The following is a 19,304-nucleotide window of genomic DNA, read 5'->3' as shown; positions in this document are numbered from 1 at the left end:
GGTTTGTATGTCCCCAAAGATACGAGACACACAGAGGAAGGGTGTGGCCCTTGGCTAAGACCAAGTCCACACATTGGTTCCTTCTCATGACTGGAAGCTTTGACCACCGTCCCATCCAAGCTGAAGCGAAGGAGATGTTGGGCTGTTTCTTCTCTTCCTCCATCTGTCCCTGCCTTACCCCAGATTTTCCATAGTCTCTGACTTTCTGGGGTGACTCTCTTCTTTAAAACTCAAAAAGCAGGCTGAGGTACCCATCTCCTGCTCTGCAGAGAGCTCACAGCCCTGCTCAGAATTCCCACGGTTTCCCTGGGCCTCACCTTCTTCTGACCACCTGTCACCCACATCCTTCTGCTCCCTCATTACTGATCTTTACCACCTTTCATTTCCAGAAGCTGCGATCCCCACAGGCAGGCCCTGTCCTGGTGGGTGATGGCCAAGATGGGTCCAATCATCGATAGGTATCAGGTGTCGGTGATAAAGCACCCTGACCAGCAGAGGCAGGAATTGTCTCCGTGATGACATTTTTCTTTAGAACCTGAGTGGCTGTGTTCCTGGGGCCCATGCGTCCTCTCTGGGCGGTTCTTCCACCATCTCCACACCTTTCCTCGCCTGCGGCCGACTCCAAGTTCCCTGGGGGAACTCACCTGGAGGAGCGAGTCAGCTCGATTGATCTGGCTCCAAACTCTCACTCTCAGGGTAAAGGGCTCACTTTTCTCAACCCCAAGGGCCACCTAATATGACTCCCTAACATAACCTCTGCTTCCAACCTAAAATTCAGACTCAACCTCGCCCATTTATTTCACTTTGGCTCAAACACTAGAAATGACCTGCTTTGGGCCATGGTGTTCACAGCGCGGCAGGACCGACACTTCGGTTGGAAGGAGCAGGTGGGTGCTCACACCCACAACCACAGCATAGATGGTGATTTGCTTACCTTCTCTACATTTCGTGACTGTGAGCCTGATGTATGGATGTTCCTGTGCGTTCTGTTGACAATACTAAATTTCAGAAAAGAGAGATGTACCAGAGCCTTAGGGTTGAAGTAAATGAAGGTACTGCCCCAGATCCAGAAGGGAAATAGGGTCCCATTGGCAAGATATTCACTGCTCCTTTCCACTGGGCCTCTCCCTGCAGGACATCATATGCCTACCTCGTTGATGTCGTGGCCACCCAACTGACTTTGAACAATGAAATGATGGGAATGACAAGGTCGCTGTCCTACAGAAGCTCTAGAAATTAGTGAGGCACCTCCCCCTCTCTTTTAGCCCAGGTCTCAGAACAAAGACAGATACAAGCATTTGTGTGTAAGCCGCTAGGATTTCCATAGAACTTATTAGCATAAGCTGATGGATTCAGTGATGTTCGATTTTCAAATTTAATTTTGGCCAGAAAGGGGATTTCACGGGTGGGGCTTTAATTTCTCCTTTGTGTCTTATTTATACAAGAAGGTTCATACTGTTCAATGTTATGCTTTGCGGGGCTGGTACCGTAACTAATATGGCAACAGCATCAAATGTTGCTCGCTGAATAACCTTCTCAGGCTAGTGAGGATAGACTGCATATCTGGGCCAATAATTCATAGTAGCAAAAGGTGAGTTTTCATCCTAAGCTTAAAGGACCCTAATCCACGTTCTTTCGTGGCAGATTTCAGAGCCTGATGCAGGCAGCAGCAAAGCTGCCTACACATCGGTGGTGGCCACCCTTGTCTGGCGTCTGCCTTTGAAGGGGCTGTCTTCACCCGGTTGCCACGGGTTTACCTGTTGCGTCCAATGAGCCGATGGAAAAACTGAAACCCGGAAAATGATCCCTTCCCAAGGAAGAGTTAGCAATCTGAGAGAGCTGGTACCTAACCACCAGTGAGCCCCACTTTCTGGAAGAAAGTCTGCATTAGTAGCTGAGACCCCATCATCTGGTTCTCTCATGGGTCAGAAGCAAAACCCTGGAGAAAAAAACCATGGGGGACACACTTAAAGGACAAAGCATGGGCCGTCCACAAGGCAGAGGAAGGAAGACCAGAGAGGAGGACCCTGCCACAGGGTCAGGGAACGAGACCGGGAAACCCTGAGAAGCTTGGCAGTTTGGGAGGGCATGGGCATCGTTTTCCAGAACCACCCAGGAGAGAGAACAGGTTAGAACCCAATCACAGTGAGGTGCAGGGAGAATGAGAGAGTGGCCCAACCAGCCCACTCCCTTGCTGAAGGAAGAGAGGGCAGCCCGCTTGGACCATGCTCTCCAGAGCTGGGCCGAGGAAAGTGGGGGGAAAACGAATGAGTGGAGGTTAGCCGGAGGTGGGGGTACAATAGGGCCAGTCAGACGGCCAAGGGACAGAAGGTCGTCACCTCTCCCTATGACGCCTGTATTATTTGTACATTCGCTGTACCTGACACAATTTATTTAAAATACCAAATACTCAAAACTCTTTGTGATATCCAGTGTTTTTCACTAATGCCTTGATTCCTACTCCCTATTCCCTGCCCCTGCCCTAGAAACACACGCACACACACGCAAACATCCATGTGAACAACTAGCCGATGCCCTTGGGGAAACTAGCTGCTGGGCCTGTCCTCTGCTTCCAGAAACTGCGGGACAGAGGAGGCCCTGGACCTGGAAAACACAGAACGAAAGGCCAGCTGCGCTGGCACTTGATCAGACACATGATTTCAGCATAAAATCTAGAAAAGATGAATGACGCTTTACAAGGAATGAAAATCAATGGTCTTTCTCATTTTATTTATTGCGAGGATGACAGCAGGGAGCTGGGAAAGCAGATGATTGGCCAGGAAGGGAGAAGGCCCAGCACCTCCGGGAAGGGCCGAGAGCAGCGAGGGGCTGAGGCGCCTCAGGAAGGGAGGCCAGGCCGTCTTCTGGCAGGTTTTATCTACTCAGGAAGGCGCAAGCTTCCAGAAGCGCTGTGGGACATAACCAAAGCAGGAGATTCAGAAACTGATCTTTTTTTAAACCAAGAGATCAATCAAGGACTGAAGTACTGAAACACAGACCTTCCCCTGTCTTCTCCCACCAACCCTCGGCCCGTGCTTGCTCACCTTGCCACCCCCCCGCCAACCCCCGGAGCCTCCTCCTAATGGCAGCCACCACAGCTCTGGCCCTCACTAACCCCAGTGACTTCCTGCCTTGGCCTGAGTGACCCACGACCCACCCCCATTTGCCTCTAACTGAATCAACTGTCACACTCAAGTCACAAGACACGGATGGTCCTCAGATGGGAGCAATCAACTCGCCCGTCTTCAGGCAAATCTGTCTGAGGTGGTGTTCACCTACTCGTGCACTCAGGCATTCACAAATACTCGCTGAGGCCCGCTTTGTGTGAGGCACTGTGCTAAGTGCGGGGTCCAGCAGGGCCACACGGTCCCTGACGTCACAAGAATAGCCCTGCAGCCTCCTTGTCAGAGCAGAGTCCTCGGACCACCTGATCACAATTCCCCGAGATGCTGGTTGGTAAAGAGCGGTAACAGTATTGACATTTGGGGCCGGGGAACTCTTTGTTGGCCAGGCTGTTCTCTGCTTTGTTTAGCAGCATCCGTGGCTTCTGCCCACAGACACCAGCTGCACCCCCTAAATTGTAAGAATCAAAAATACCTCCAAGCATCGTCCAATGTCCCCTGGTTCGGGGGTGGGGGGGAACTGCACCTAGCTGAGAAGGACTGATACAGAGCTTCTTGGCCCCACCCCATCCCTGGGCCCCCACCACCCCAAAGCCTCCAGTGTCTGATGAGGTACCAGAAACAGGGCTCTGGGTGACCCCATGTGCAGGGGAGGCGGTGCACATTGCAATTTTAGAATCACCGCCTGGAGCCTTACGACACTCTGCAATATCTTATAAATGTTTTTAAGGGAGCAAATTATTTGTCAATACATTTTCCTGGCTAAGATACTTTCTGAGAATTTGTATTCTCCACGGCTGGTATTTATGGTAACTGTCAAGAGACCAGAATTTGTGTATATATATATATATATATATATATATATATATATACACACACACGTATGTGTATGTACATGTGTATAAGCTTATGTACATATACCTACATACATATACACACACACTTCATTCTACTGGATAAAATGAATCACGGTTTCTAAAACCCACGACAGGCACTATCAGCATTATAAAAATTTAGCATATGACCACTGCCTTATTTTTCTCTGTCTTTCATCTCATCCGGGACGCTGTAACTTCCTGAGGCAGCGGGATAGTACGTTGCCCTTTTTTATTCCCATCTTCATTCCTAGAATGCCTCCTGGCCCTGCAACCTCGCCACCCTTCACGCATGCTGGCTTCTCCGGGGCGTTGCACTTACGGGAGCTTGAGCACTGTCGCAGATTAGCAACGGCCGTGACGTATGCTGATCCCAAATATTCTTCGTACGTGTTTTTGCCCTGGAGTCTGGCCAGGCACTCCGTGTTGTCATTGAACAGAAGGTTTTTGGTTTCAGACACGAACAAGCAAAACTCTCTCGGGCATTTAGCTCCGTTTCTTCCAAACTGATCCTGTAGTAACGGGGCAGATGGTAAGGGAGCGGCCGAGGGAAACAGGAGAACGTATGGATTGGGAGAGGCCAAGGACATCTCTTCCATCCAGGCTCAGCCCCGGGAAGCCCAGGGAATGAAAGGAGCTGAGTTCTAGAAGTTTTCCACCGCTTGGCTGAGCCTTCCCCTGCCCCATGTCCTCCTGCAGCCCGTGTCCCGGGTGGGGCAGATCCACCGGGTGGTGCCTGGGCCCCTCACTACTCCTGATCTCACCTCCCGCCATCTTTCCCTCCTTGTCCATCTGTGGCCTCTTCCCGTAGAACCTCTGGGTGGCTAGATGACAGCTGAGGATTTCTGAGCTCTCCCCCAAAAGCTGATCACCTACAGCAGTCTGAGAGGCCAGCTCCAGCATACAGACAGTCTGCACTGGAAATCGTCTCTGCCATTGATCAGGTCATTGCCTTGGGCGGGTGGGTCACTTAGCCTCCTCTGCAGGGCGAGAGCAACACAGCTCTGTGATGGACCCCCTCTTGCCAGCACCAGTGAGTGTGCCACAGTGAGGTTACTGTGCCCATTATTGCCATTCTAGGGCCTTTAAAGCAACCTGGACACAAGGTGTTCTAATACAAAACTAGAAGCTCTAAAAGAGAATCACAGACTTTAAGGAAATTGCATGGTTCCCTTCAAACCACTTCCCACAGATAGCTTTCAATCTATAGAAGTTCCGGGTGTGTTGTGTCTAGAGACACATGTGGACGCCTCTGTGGTTCTCATCACTGAGACTCTGGGTGGTTCCTCCGCATGAAGCGAACACGGTCAGCACCAGCGTCCAGCAGCGGGACAGGAGAGGGGGGCTCTGGACGGGCTGCTACCCCTTTGGCACTGTGACCGCCCCACCTCGCAGCAGCCCGAGCACGTAGGAGAAGGCAGGAGGCCCTGGTCATCCACACCTGTTGGTCGAGCAGCACCTGCTTCAAGTGTGTTGCCTTATCTTCCCGAGATACCACAGCGTGGTTCGGAGCCTTGGCCAGGTGGCATCTCGCAGCCTCTGTCACGGGCTTCCGGGTGCCATCGAGGCATAGCAGTTCAAAGTCCTCCAGCTTCAAATCCTTAGCCCAGGCCTCAGGGTTCCCGCCTGGGGAGAGAAAGAAAGGCGGCATCAGCCACGGGGCTGCCCCGCTCAGTCAGGTGGGTCGGACGAGTCCACTGGCCTCTCCTGAAATGCACACATGCGGGTCGCGGGGACGCGAGGGAGAGGGAAGGAAGTTTTGTCCACACAGGCTATACAAACTTCAAACACAGCAAACATCGGTGCCGCTTCCATACAAGCAGACAGGATCCGGGAATATAAGGGAGCGAAGCCCTGACACATTCTACAATGTGGATGAGCCCTGAAAACGGGATGCTCAGTGAAAGAAGCCAGTCACAAAAGGCCACATGATCCCATTTCTGTGAGATGTCCAGAATAGGCAAATCTACAGAGACAAGAGAGGAGACTGGGGGTTGGCAGCTCTGGAGGCATGGGGAAAGTGCCAGGGTACTTTATGGGGCATTCTAGAGTGTTCTAGAATTGGACTGGGCTGGTGGGTGTGGTGCTCCGTGAATGTGCTAGAGACCACTGAATCCCACACTTGGAATGGGCAGATTTTTATAGCACAAATTATATCTCAAGAGAGCTATTAATTTTTTTAAAAGAATGCCCTCCACCTGTGCCCTACTTTCCAGTGAGTTCCAGAAAAAGAATATCTGGTTTATGTTCAAGAAGAAAGTGTTTTGTCCTTCCCTTCATATTCAAATGCTCTTAATGTATAACCAGACAAAGGACAGGAATTTCTACAAGTTTATCGAATATGTTCCATTAATTAAAAAAGATAGTTGTGAAATCATGAAGAAACTTACACTGAAATCTGACATTGCTCTAGGGGATCGAGAGTACACTTATCATGATGAGCACTGAGTCATGTACAGAAGTGTTGAATCACTATACTGTACACCTGAAACAACTATCACACTGTATGTTAATTATACTTCAATAAAAAAAAAAAAACTGACATCAATCAATCCCCAGAGATCACTTAGATTAATGGTTCATAAATTCAAAATGGAATTGTATGCATGTCTGTGTGTGTGCAAACACAGGTTCAATGTTCAGGCCCCTGCTTCGCTCCTTCTGCCCCCTCTTCCCTCAAAAACAAAACAAAACAGAAACAAAAACACTTTATCCATTCTCTTGGCTTTGTCTATTTGATATTGAGATCACTCCAAATTTTTATGTCTGTCCTCAGTCCCTCTCCCAAGAGACATGGGGAGGATCAGAAGAAGGGAGGAGGGGCTGTGACTGCCGATATTTGAAGGACAGAGGCAGAAGGTCGAGGAGGTTCTTTCTCAGAGGCTGAAGTGGCTAGTCATCTGCTGGGGACCGTGGGGGCCGAGTGGGGGTTCAGGAGAAGGCTGCAGTTTGGAAGGTGGCCAGATGGCTTGGGGGGCTGAAGTTGGCAATTATTATTCATCTTCCATTATCTGTACCTGCCTGTGACTTTGTCCCCAAAGACTCCCAAGGAGTTTCCAAACGTAGGGCTCACACAGGTCCGAATGAAGTCCCTTACTTCCTTTTTTAAAACTATGGGACAGGGAGATGGTGTGCTTCTGAGGTTGACTAGACAAAGCCAGGGAGACATTTGCTATTGAGGATGGCTGGTGTGTGTATGTGTGTGTGTGTGAGAGAGAGACAGAGAGAGGGAATTTGGTTTCAAAATCAATGTGACACTCACAGACATACCATGTGGCATAACGAGGTAAAGACTTTTGGAAGTTACTTGATCCAAACCCTAGAACAGGTTATAACAGCTTCCCAATTGCAAACCTGAATACTGAGACGCGAAAGGGAAACACTTCGCTTACCATTCGTGTTCTGCAAGACAGTGACGTCTTTCACAAACGCAACGTCTCCAGCCCTCTCTGCCAGACACCTAAAATGTTTCAGAAAATAAACACATTGCCACAAAAAAGAAACTATTAGGGTTTTCATAAATATTTGTAATATAGATTCCAAAAACTGAAACACAGGAAGAAACATGGAACAGATAAAGATAAATATTTCCAGGAACTTATGGTTTAAAATGGTAGCTTGAACACATGCGTTTGTGAACCTTCCCTGCTTCTAGAATCCCAATAAAATGACGTTAGTGAGATTGCTGGGGTTTTTTACATTAGCAAGTTTTTTTAAGCCAGAAACCGTGAGCAAGAGGAGGGCAGGAGGGGAAGAGAGAAGGTAATACTGACAACGTTTGGAAGGCGGAGAGCAAATCAATGAGCTGTAATTGACCCAACAGAGCAGAAACAGCTTGTAATATAAGCTGAAAGTGAGGGAAGCCCAGAAGAACTGAGGTGTGCTACAGAACTCCAGAAAAGCTCATCAGCTAGAAGCACCAAGCACCATGAAAGTGACTGAGACAGGAGGACCGGATAGAGTGTGTATAGATACGGCTTACGTGCCCTCCTATTCCATACGGATGGGAGGTGGCTCCCCACCTCCCCCAAGCAGAGCACTGAAAGTTTGTTCGTGAGAGATTGAACCTGAACAACATTAAAGACAGAGAGCCAAGCACAGTGGAGAGCAGAGGCCCAAGACTGACATCGGAGAGTGGTTTGAATATCTATATTCTGGTAGGTTAAATCATAACCTCTTTCCCCTACTCAGCCTCCCACAAAGCATATGAGATGATTCTTTCTCTGGAAAAGCTGATCAATCCAAGAAAAATTCCTATAGATTCTGACATGGGGAAACTCCACAGTGAAATGACACAAACCAGTTGCCCCAAAGGCGAGACCCATAACCAAGCCAAGACGTGGCACCCGATGCAAAACTCACAGCACTGGTGTTTCATTCTTAAATATGGACAAATGGTCAGAAACCACGGAGGAAATACTGGAAAAAATGTAGACTGAAAAAATGTAGACTGAAAAAATGTAGCTAAGGGGCGCCTGGGTGGCTCAGTTGTTATGCGTCTGCCTTTGGCTCAGGTCATGATCCCAAGGTCCTGGGATCGAGCCCCGCATCGGGCTCCCTGCTCAGCGGGAAGCCTGCTTCTCCCTCTCCCACTCCCCCTGCTTGTGTTCCCTCTCCCACTATCTCTCTCTGTCAAATAAATAAATAAAATCTTTAAAAAAAATGTTTAAACAAATGTAGCTAATTATACTCAGAAAATACAGAGACAATACAGGAGAGAGAATAAAACTTTTTTTTTTTACTCTAATGAATATCATTAAAGAGATGAAAGAAAGTGTAGCATTCATAAAACAAGAACAAGAAGCTCTAAAAAAGGAGCAGTCAGAACACAAACTGTTCTTAGAAAATAAAAAATCATCTTAAAAATTCTCAAAAATGATATATTGATTAAAAGGTTAAGCTGAAGAAGTATCCCAGAAACCGGAAGATAAAGAAAAGCAAATTATAAAAAATAAATAAGAAGAAAATGAAATGATAACCCAGGAGTCAATAATTTAAGAATTAAGGTTTAAAGAGAAATCAGAGAAAACAGAGTAGAAATTATCAAAGAAATAATGAATTAAAATTTCCCAGAATGGAACAACTTGAGCTTCCAGATGAAACAGGCCCACCAAGTGCCCAATCCAAAGGATTAAAAGGGACTCACATAAAGAAATATCAGTGTGAAGTTCAGAACATTGGAGATTTTTTTTTAAATCATTTTTTTAAAAACTCAGAAACTTCTTAAGAAACTTGTTTTTTAAGCATTTTACTTTTGATAAAACTCCAAATGAATTTTTCCTAAAAAGTATTTTTCATTCATTGTTAAATCTCTGTAAATTTAGAGAGAAATACACATTTAAGAGAGAAGTTTAGGTGTCTGATTTCTTTACTCTTCACAAAATATTCTTTGTGTCAATCTGTGCATCTAAGATACTTCCTAACCCTCCTAAAGCTCATTCTCTCAGAACAAGGAAATTACAAATAAATTGAAAACTCAAAAATCAATTTTTTTTCAAAAAGGAAGAGTCATATACAAAGAATCAGGAATCCAAAATGGTATCAGATTTCTCAACAAAAATTCTAGATTTAGAAGACAATGGATTGATGCTTTAAAATTTTTGAATTTGCTGTAGTTTCTGTCTTTTTGTTACATTCTAGATAACTTTTTCACATATCTTCCTTAATTCTCTTTTCAGCTATGCCTAAGCTGTTAAACTGGTCAACTGTATAGCTAATTTCAATTGCTATATTTTTTCCTTTCCAGAAGTTCAATTTATTCTTTTATAAAAAAAAAATACTACCTTGTTTTTTCTGATGGATGTTGCTTCTAGTAACTTTCCCCCTGTGTTTTTAGTTAATATAATTATAGTTACTTTTGACTGTGTACTGCTCATTGTTATCGAGACAGGATTTTTGAGCAATCGTTGAAGCCTAACCTGAAGGTGCTGTCTTTCAGGCAGGTTTCTAGAGGGGACCAGTTTTAAAAATATTTATGAGGGCGCCTGGGTGGCTCAGTTGGTTAAGCGACTGCCTTCGGCTCAGGTCATGATCCTGGAGTCCCGGGATCGAGTCCCGCATCGGGCTCCCTGCTCAGCGGGGAGTCTGCTTCTCCCTCTCCCGCTCCCCCCTCTTGTGCTCTTTCTCTCTCTCACTCTCTCTCTCAAATAAATAAATAAAATCTTTTAAAAAAAAATATTTATGAGTTGAGAATTTCTGGACCATTCTAGGGGATATAAGTTTGAGCTGCAAATCCATGCAGGAGATGGCTCATGCTTTCTGTTTCTCAGGGATGGTGTGCATTCTCCTCCCTGTTTTCTTCAGCACCCAGCAACTTGATGCCCTCAGGAGTAGGTGTGGAAATTACTTCTGATTCACTCCTACCTTAAAAGTGTATGTAACCTCTGTGTTCAAGTTTGTCACGACAGGTAAATGTCCTCAGGACAAAGTGAACACTTAGCTCTCTTAATTCTTATTCTCCCTTAATAATCTTACTACTTTGTCATTTATTCGATATTCTTAAGAATGTGTGTGTACACTCGCACGCATGCGCATGTGGACTAATCCAACATTTTGGCTTGTTTTTAGTGAGACAATTGTTCAAAATAGCTAATGCTGTCATTTCCCAGATAGGGAAAATCCTGTCAAAATCCCTAGGGAGAATGTTTTTCAACCGACAGTTACCCACCCAAATATAAATCATTTCAAAGGTAGTACAAAGATGTTTTCAGACATGTAATACTCAAAGAACAGCAATGCCAACTCAGCGTTTCTCAAAAAGATGTGTTGTGTGCCAACAAAACCAAGAAAGCAGACGATATGGAATCCAGGAAACAGGCAACTGAACAAGAAGTACGTCGAAGGGAACTACCAGAATGACCGTCAAAGGGAACTACCAGAATGACCGTCGAAGGGAATCCCGGGACCACAGGGGGGCCTGGGGTCTAGAGGGGGTCTAGAGAACACCAGTTCGGACTGGGCCGGGGCAAGATTCCCAAGCATCTGAAGAACCTGAGCCAGTATTCACTCTGGGCATGTATTGTTAGTAGGTTTACACCACTGTCTATGGGTTTTGAGATGAATTAGTGATTTTTTTTTTTAAGCACAGAGAAGTAAGCAAAATAAATAAATAAATAAGACACCTATTAACTCTAGAGTAAACAAAAACTTTGTACCATAAGGGAAGTACAACCTTATTACACCACGTATTTAATATGAGAATATTTACATATTCATAATAACGTAAGCACTGAACGTGACATAAATCTGTCGGGTGCTGAAAGCAGGTGAAATCTGTGTTTGTGTGACACAGAGCAGCAGGAGAGGCTAGAACTTCCTCTTCCATAATGGAAAGTCAACGGAAAATAGCTGAAAATTGAAAATTAAGAACCAGCAATATAAGGATGTTAGTTAGAAATATAGAGGTGAAAGGACTTCTGGGTCCAGCTTTCAGTTTACATAAAAGGCAAAGCATTGGGCGCCTGTGTGGCTCAGTTGGTTGAGCGACTGCCTTCGGCTCAGGTCATGATCCCAGGGTCCTGGGATCAAGTCCCACATCGGGCTCCCTGCTCGGCGGGAAGCCTGCTTCTCCCTCTCCCACTCCCCCTGCTTGTGTTCCTGCTCTCGCTGTCTCTGTCTCTGTCAAATAAATAAATAAAATCTTTAAAAAAAAAAAAAAAAAGGCAAAGCATTTCCTTCTTGTATAAAGAGGAATACTAAAGTGTAAGTGTTTTTTTTTTTTTTTTAAAGATTTTATTTATTTATGTGAGACAGAGAGAATGAGAGAGAGAGAGCACATGAGAGGAGGGAGGGTCAGAGGGAGAAGCAGACTCCCTGCCGAGCAGGGAGCCCGATGCGGGACTCGATCCAGGGACTCCAGGATCATGACCTGAGCCGAAAGCAGTCGCTTAACCAACTGAGCCACCCAGGCGCCCAAAGTGTAGGTGTTTTCAATGAAATAATACCTTCCCACAAGTTTAAAAGAAAAAAAAACACATAGTTCCTCTGGGTTTTTCTCAGATATGTGTCTACTCAATATTTCTGAGCAGAATCACATCACAACTTTTCCATTTGCAAATCCTTAGTCTTTTAAAGATATTCTTGTACATTCACAAAATATTTTCGTGAGTCACTCACACTATAGTAAAAGTTACATCTACATCATCCCATCATCAGAGTGAAGGCTACTGAATTTATATATTAAAAAGTTCAAAGATTCCAGTTGGCCACTGTCATTGTCAGATCTATGACACCATCTGGTGGTGCAATATCCTTTTTTTTTTTTTTTTTTTTAGTAGGCTCCACACCCAGTGCAGAGCTTGATGCAGGGCTTGAACTCACAACCCTGAGATCAAGACCTGAGCTGAAATCAAGAGTCAGACGCTTAACCGACTGAGCCATCCAGGTGCCCAAGTGCAATATATTCTTGATGAATAGAGAAAAAGAGGCTGGGGAGGACCCCTGAGAAGTGACAACCGACATCTGTATGAACGGGGTTGTAATTTTGAATTATGGATAGTTACTGTGGATCACTAAGTGGTTATAACTGGTGAATTCTGAAAACTTATTTTTTGGTTTACCTTTCACTTTACCAGTGGAGAATAACATTGCCCTACTGCTTTGTCTTTGCCATTTCTAAGGCTGAAATCAAAGAGAAAAGTAAAGAGTGAGACGTAATGACAACCCCGATCAGGGGCGGGGTGGGGGGGCGGTTGGCGGCTACAGGAAAGAGAAGTCTTGCCCATAAAATTGAATTGTAGAAAGGACGTAAGAGACCACCAAACACGACCCATTTGATTTTGAGGAGGAGGACACTGAGGCCCACTGAGGCTAACTTTGGCTCCAAGCCCTGGGGAGTAGCCCAGCAGAGCTGAGGTCATGCAGCCCCATGGGAGAAGCCCTGTGGCAGCCTCCGGGGAGGAATGGAGGAACCCTCAGGGGTTCAGCCTCTTAGTGGACCCCCAGGCTGCCCCTGGCTCTGCTGTGACAGGTCGTATCTGTCTCCTTAGAAATGCACTGCCAAGATTCTGGAGGATGAGGGAGGAAGGACGGGGCCCTACCCTGGGCAGGCTCGGCCGCAGAACTCACCTGAAAGCCCCAGTGTAGCCAAAGTATCTCTCACTGTTGTTGGGCACGCACTTGTTCTCACCCTTCTCGTCGCCAATGCACAGTGCACAGAGATTGGACTTCGGGTCAGACCCAGGGGCACAGCTCTGGCTAAAGAATTCATCTGCAGAGAAGGAACATGGGAGTCAGCGCTTCCTACCTGAGTCGAGACAAGAGGCCTCTCTACCCAGCAGACCATGCAACCTGGGTTGGGTTCATCCTGTGGCCCGGGATGGACAGCATACACTCGCTGTCACACACAGCCACGCGCTACCACCCACCACGGGCCCAGCAGAAATCAGAAGAGCTCACACCGGAGGCACTGACAGGAAGTCTGCCCAGGGACTGACCAGAGGGTCCCACTGTGACAGCCTCGGGCTGGAAACTCAACCGATGAACTTGGCGGCAACTCGCGGCAGAACCTGCAGGCCGCCCTCCAGGATCTGATGTCCACTTTCTCCAGAAATAGAAACCCTGCTTTTTACCTGGGTGCCTGGTCCCTTAGAATAAAGACCGGCCTGACCAGATGCCCTGTGGCTAGTACAGAACTCACCAGTGAGCTCCTTAGAAACACCCTTTGAAGACAGTTGGCACAGGCCCTTCTCCCCTTCTCCTTCCTTCTGCACACGGCATGCAGAAGCGGGCACGCAGCCTCCAGTTGTGATAATGGGCCATGAAGCAACCTTGAGCATGGCAGCCATGCAGGTCGCAGCCAGATGTCTGAAACCTGCGTCTCTGACACCATGTTGTTGTCACAGTAGCTCTGGACAATCTAACCTCTGGGTTTCACTTACATGGGGAAGAAACCTCTGCTTGGTTAAAGTCTCTGCTACTTGGAGTTTTCTCTCCTGGCCACTGAACTTAATCTGAACTAACTCACCGTGTGATTTGACCCACGTTCAGGAGTTAACGTGGGCTTATATTGGACTTATATGGGTGAAGGAGAGAGGACACGGTGGGGACAAGAAAGTCCTGTCTCGATGAGCAGCTAGCACCCATTACCAGACTCGTGCGGTGCCAGCCCCTGGAAGAGCCACACCGTGTGTCAACCTCCGGAGAGGCCCAGCGAGCACCAGCTAAGGTCCCCCCAGCTCGGAGGCAGCCACGGGGCTTGGAAAGGGCGACAAAGGTGAGTGCAGAGCCCCACGGAAGTCTGTCCGAGCCAGGCTCCCAAATCCACTCAAAATGCAGCAGCGCCCCCCTCACGGAGACGCCTGCACGAGAGGCGAGCCCCACACTTCCACATCAGCAGGCCCGCACAGGTGGGGCACGGCTTACACATGGGGTGGGAGCATGGCACATGGCAGGGAGAGAAGGCCCCAGAAGCAGGCGGAGCCAGAACCCTTGAGCTCTTATTTGGTTTCCTGGCAGTGTGGAGGAAGAAGTCTCTCTCCTGAGGCAGGCAGGTCCCTTTCCCCAAATTAGGAAGCCAGTGCCTACGAGAAATTTGGATCCAGCGCTCCAAGAGATAAAAAAAAAAAATAAAAATAAAAAAAGTAACATCTGTACTTCTCAGAACCTGCGTCTATTCTTAGGGTGCAGAGAAGCAGATTGATCCTGCAGTTTTTTATCTTGGGGGGGTGGCTGGGGCAGGGGAAGTGTGGGGTAGAGACCCACTCAATGCTGCTCTGTCTGCAAGGGGCAGCCACACGGACAAAGTGCTCACCCCAAAAGAGGCCTGCAGGCCACAGTCGGCCTGCCCCTCCCCCCCCCCCCCCCTTCCCAGAGGTCCCACAGCTCAGCGCCCCCACCCACCCACGACGCCCTCAGGACGCCCTACCGAACTTGCAGGAGCCTGTCTGGTTGAAGAGCAGGCCCATGGGGATGTTCCAGCCTGCAGTCCTGCCCACGGCTGTGTGGCAGGACTTCCTGCCTCTCAGAGAGTTCCAGGTGAGACCGGCATCTGATCTCCTGACAACGGCCACAGCAAGGTACCCTTGAACCACAGAAGAGAGGAGAGGGGGCTGGCATCGACTTGAGCGTAGCTGTCTGCAGCCTGAGCCAAAGCAAGTCGAGGAGCGCCCCCAGGTGGTGATGCTCCCGGATACCTAGCCATCGTCAGAAGCTTAAGCAGCTGCTCTATGTGAAGGTGAGACTGATCTAGGCTATGAAATGAAGAAGTAAGACAAGCTGAGCCTTTAAGTGATTGCCGGGAACCATCCCTGACCAGCCACACATCATCCCTGAGTTATACACCGACAATTCGCCGTGATATGGGAGCCGCTGGGCGAGTACAGAGCTCTTCTGAATCGGGGACAAGCATGGGCTCTGGCGGGAGGGCGGGGGTGATGCTCAGAGCACGGGATGTAGCACAAGAGACCTGGTTCAACTCTGAAAGTTCTCTGCCAAGTGTGAAGGTCAGTAGAAGATTCATTACAATTACTCATCTGTGAATTCTCTGAATCTCCAAAAGAACTTAAGGCTTCTCCCGCTACATCTCTGTGAGTTTTTTTAGAGTTCCTGCCACCTCCTCGGGCAATGAGGATGACTTGCCCTCGACCCTAAAATGAGCAGGTTCCAACTCACCTTCCACCGGTCTATCCACACAACCTGCTTTATTAGGGTTCTGTGATTCTGAAAGGACAAAAACAAGCAAAATGTCATTAAGCACTGAGCTCTGTTGAGAAGTTGCAAACTTTTAAATCTCAGCGATGCAGGATCAAATCCGAAGAGACTGTGCAGTGGTCCAGGGACCAGAAAGGCATCTGTGTGTTCACAGATGCTCACAGCAGCTCGTTCACAGCAGCCACTGGCTGGACACCACTCAAATGCCTCTCCACCATAGGACGGACAAATAACTGTGGTCGAGTCACACCACAGAACACCGTACAGCCACAGATTCAATATTCTTTGGATGAATAGCACAAACATTAACACCGTAACACAATGGAGAGACGTACAAAGCACACGCCTCGCATGTAAGGTTTAAAAACAGGCAGAACTCTTCTGTGCCATCTGAGGTCAGGGGTCATTACCCTGGCTGGAGTAAGACGGCTGGTGGCAGGAGGGCACCCGGGGCCACGTGGAACTTGCTGTGTCTCAATCTGGACACTCACGCAAGGGGATGTATCAGTTCGTGAAATATCACTGAGTTTTTCTGTATGTATATTATACTTTATTAAAATCTTTTTTTTAAAGATTTTATTTATTTATTTGAGAGGGAGAGAGCAGGAGTGGGGGGCTGGGCAGAGGGAGAAGGAGAAGCAGACTCCCTGCTGAGCAGGGAGCCCGATGCGGGGCTCAATCTCAGGACCCTGGGATCATGACCTGAGCCGAAGGCAGACGCTTAACCGACTCAGCCACCCAGGTGCCCCTAACGCCTTTTTTTTAAATGAAGAGGAGGAATCTCTTCAATCTATGCTCTGTTGCTCCTCAACACAGCAAGCTGTGTGGGTAAAAGCCCCTTTCCTTTATTCTTTCCCCCGATTCTCCTGTTTGACTGCATCCATCCATCCATCCATCCATCTCCCACGGCCCAGCGGAACAGACCAGAGAGGACACTGCCCTGACTCACTTTGGCTCTCTGCCAGGACGGGCACCAAACCGCACTTGCCCGCAACATAGATAAGGCCTCCATCCAGGCTCAGGGCATCAGCTTTTCCTTTCTGTAAAACCAAAGCAAATCGTCAGCACCATGCAGTGAGGCTGTCTCCTGTCTCGCCTGTCTTTACGGTCTTTAAGAGCATGGCTTCATGTCAGAGAATGTCGCCCTCCTGGACCAGCCTCTCTCACTGAGGAGAGGCATGGGCTGCATCCCGTGGGCACCACACTCAAAGTGCTACACAGAAGTTGTTCAACATGGGGCGCCTGGGTGGCTCAGTCTGTTAAGCGTCTGCCTTCGGCTCAGGTCATGATCCCAGGGTCCTGGGATTGAGCCCCACATCGGGCTCCCTGCTCGGCGGGGAGTCTGCTTCTCCCTCTCCCTCTGCCCCTCCCCCCGCTTGTGCGCTCTCTCTCAAATAAATAAAATCTTTAAAAATTAAAAAAAAAAAGTTGTTCAACACATGAACAGCAATGACTGATCTGCCTCGCCCTGGGAATGAATGAGCCTGCTCCCCAACATCGGAACATAGATTCATCAAGACTGCAAACTCCCTCTTCGGGCCAGTAATAATTCTTTTGACAACGCTACTAAAAACATCTGGAGACGTGGCTGAAGATTTCTATTCAGGGATGCAGCACCCCGGGGTTATAGGTAATAACGAAATAAGGGGACAAAGCAGAATAGGATCACGACTAAACCGAGCCACAGACACAGGAAAGATACCCTAACCTCATTTTTAAGTGTTTTCAGAGAATACATCTTCACGTGGGAAAATGGCCACGACGTACCCTCAAGTGACAAGGACTCAAAGCCTGCGGAGCTGGTGCCGTCCAGGATGGTTGCGGGCATGTGCACCATGCTGTTCCCCGGGGCTGGGGAACGATCGGCGGCGTACGAACGGCGGTGTAGCTCTGCTAGTTGTGTTCGACCTGCTACCTGTCGATGCCTCCCCGGCCCCCTGCAGTAACCGCGCCCCTACCTGGACCAGCGCGATGCAGTCCTCGCCGCTGGGCGCCGACTCGCAGCTCACGTTCCCGCCGCTCGCGCGCCTCCACTGCTCGCACTTGCGCAGCTCGTCCGTGCCCACCGCGCACCAGGCCACCCGTGCGCGCCGCTCCGCCGCGTCCGAAGCCTCTGCGCACAGGGACGCGGCCGTCGTGGGGCCCAGAGCCCGGCGGGGACACCCCGCCGCCCGCCGCCCGCCGGCCCAGGGAAGCAAGCGCCCGGGCACCTGCCGCCCTCCCCCTGCACCCTCAGACGCGCAACCCCTTCTCCAGGCGCGCGCAACCCCGGCTTCTCATTCCCCTTCCTTTGGAGACTTCCCTGGCTTCTAATCCACCCTTCGAGCCTTAGTGCAATGACTTGCCTAATATCTCGGTCCCACGGGATAAAAGCTCCAGGACACAGAGACAGTGGCAGTCCCAGGAGCTGGCCTAGGGGGTGTGGAGCCCAGCCCTGAACTCCCCTAGGGCAGTCACCACCGTTAACTACAGTGAGGTGTCCTGGAAACACGCCCCCCCCCCACCTCCCCGCTGCAGCCAGGAGAGGAGGAGCCATGGCGGAGCCGGCCCACTGTGGTAGCCGCCAGGTGCAGGGCCCCAGGCCAGACGTGGTGTCCACCAGGCCTCGGGGTTCGTCCCTGGAGGCACCCTGGCTCTCTTGGTTCCTGTGCACATATCTTACTACATAGGAGGCACGTTGATTGTTCTGTCAGGGCTGGGGAGCCTGATGTAGACAAGGACATAGAACAGCATTGGGCGCCTGTCACAGGAGTTCGGACATATTAAAATGCCCTGGCTTGGTTGATGGAACACTGGTATCTGCCTCCAGGGGAGAAGTTTAAGGAAAAATGATTGTTTAAAATAGGAAATAACAGGACATAAGAGGCATGCCCTGAAGGGAACCTTGACAATAGGTTGCAGAGACAATAGCTTGTGCAGAGACAAGAGGCTGCAGAGCGACTTCTGGAGTCAGAGCACTCCAGAGCAGGGTCCTTCCTGGAAGGCCTCCCCCGGGGCTTGCTGCCCCTGCACCAGCCTGCCCCCAGGGCCTGCCCGGGCCTCACTCACTTTCCTTCAGGCCCTGGAGGGCATTGATGTAGTTGAAGCCAAGGTACAGCTCAGAATCTATATTTGAGGGGATCCTCGAAAACCCAAGGGCGGAGTCTTTGAACAGCAGATCCTTCTCCCCTTCAGGGGAGCCGAAGAGCTGGAATGAAGATGACTTGTCTTTTCCAAACTTTTCCTAATTCGGGAAAAATTAGAATTACAGTCTCAGTGGTAAATAGAGAGGAAAGAAAAAACACAATGTTGAAAAACAATTATCTGGAGCTGGGGGATGATTCTGAGAGTGGGAGCCTTAGTTCACTTCCTCCCATGCAGGGAGCCAGGCGCCATCCCTGTGACAGGAGCTCAGCTGTGGCTTATTCCTTAGACAGCTGCTAGGGTCCAAGCACCTTAGGGTCCTGAGAATACGACCTCATCCTCCCTCTGCTTCTGCTCCAGCTCACGAGACACCGTTCATCAGTAATGCTGGAGAGATCTTTATTGTTTCTGCTGTCCAGAGCACAGCCGAGTTAGGGAGTTCACGGAATTTCTTAACTTTTGTGCAGAGAGGCTGCAGAGTGACTTCTGGAGCAGCAGGAGATTAGGGAAGGAAGGAATCTCCCAACACCAATCC

The 19,304-nt window shown here is 48.9% G+C and overlaps 1 protein-coding gene across 2 annotated transcripts in view; it reads right to left on the bottom strand.

The window, feature by feature from the left end:
• Positions 1 to 2,697: 2,697 nt before the first annotated feature.
• The window catches only part of LTF (lactotransferrin), a 29,302-nt gene continuing 12,695 nt past the window's right edge, over positions 2,698 to 19,304 (bottom strand). The window contains exons 8-17 of one of the 2 annotated variants that reach the window (XM_021683046.1): positions 18,695 to 18,869; positions 17,605 to 17,759; positions 16,596 to 16,686; positions 15,608 to 15,655; positions 14,862 to 15,017; positions 13,064 to 13,205; positions 7,390 to 7,457; positions 5,439 to 5,623; positions 4,320 to 4,509; positions 2,698 to 2,909 (exon numbers count right to left, since the gene is read on the bottom strand). In XM_021683046.1, the coding sequence (XP_021538721.1) occupies positions 2,875 to 2,909; positions 4,320 to 4,509; positions 5,439 to 5,623; positions 7,390 to 7,457; positions 13,064 to 13,205; positions 14,862 to 15,017; positions 15,608 to 15,655; positions 16,596 to 16,686; positions 17,605 to 17,759; positions 18,695 to 18,869 (1,245 nt within the window). In that variant the 3' untranslated portion in view covers positions 2,698 to 2,874. The remainder of the gene's footprint in view (positions 2,910 to 4,319; positions 4,510 to 5,438; positions 5,624 to 7,389; positions 7,458 to 13,063; positions 13,206 to 14,861; positions 15,018 to 15,607; positions 15,656 to 16,595; positions 16,687 to 17,604; positions 17,760 to 18,694; positions 18,870 to 19,304) is intronic. The other variant, XM_021683048.1, reaches the window with a different exon arrangement.

The sequence above is a fragment of the Neomonachus schauinslandi genome, chromosome 1, assembly GCF_002201575.2.
Source record: "Neomonachus schauinslandi chromosome 1, ASM220157v2, whole genome shotgun sequence".
Classification (NCBI taxonomy): Eukaryota; Metazoa; Chordata; class Mammalia; order Carnivora; family Phocidae; genus Neomonachus; species Neomonachus schauinslandi.
Note: the sequence above shows the minus strand (reverse complement) of the source record. Positions and strands in the feature narration are given on the sequence as shown.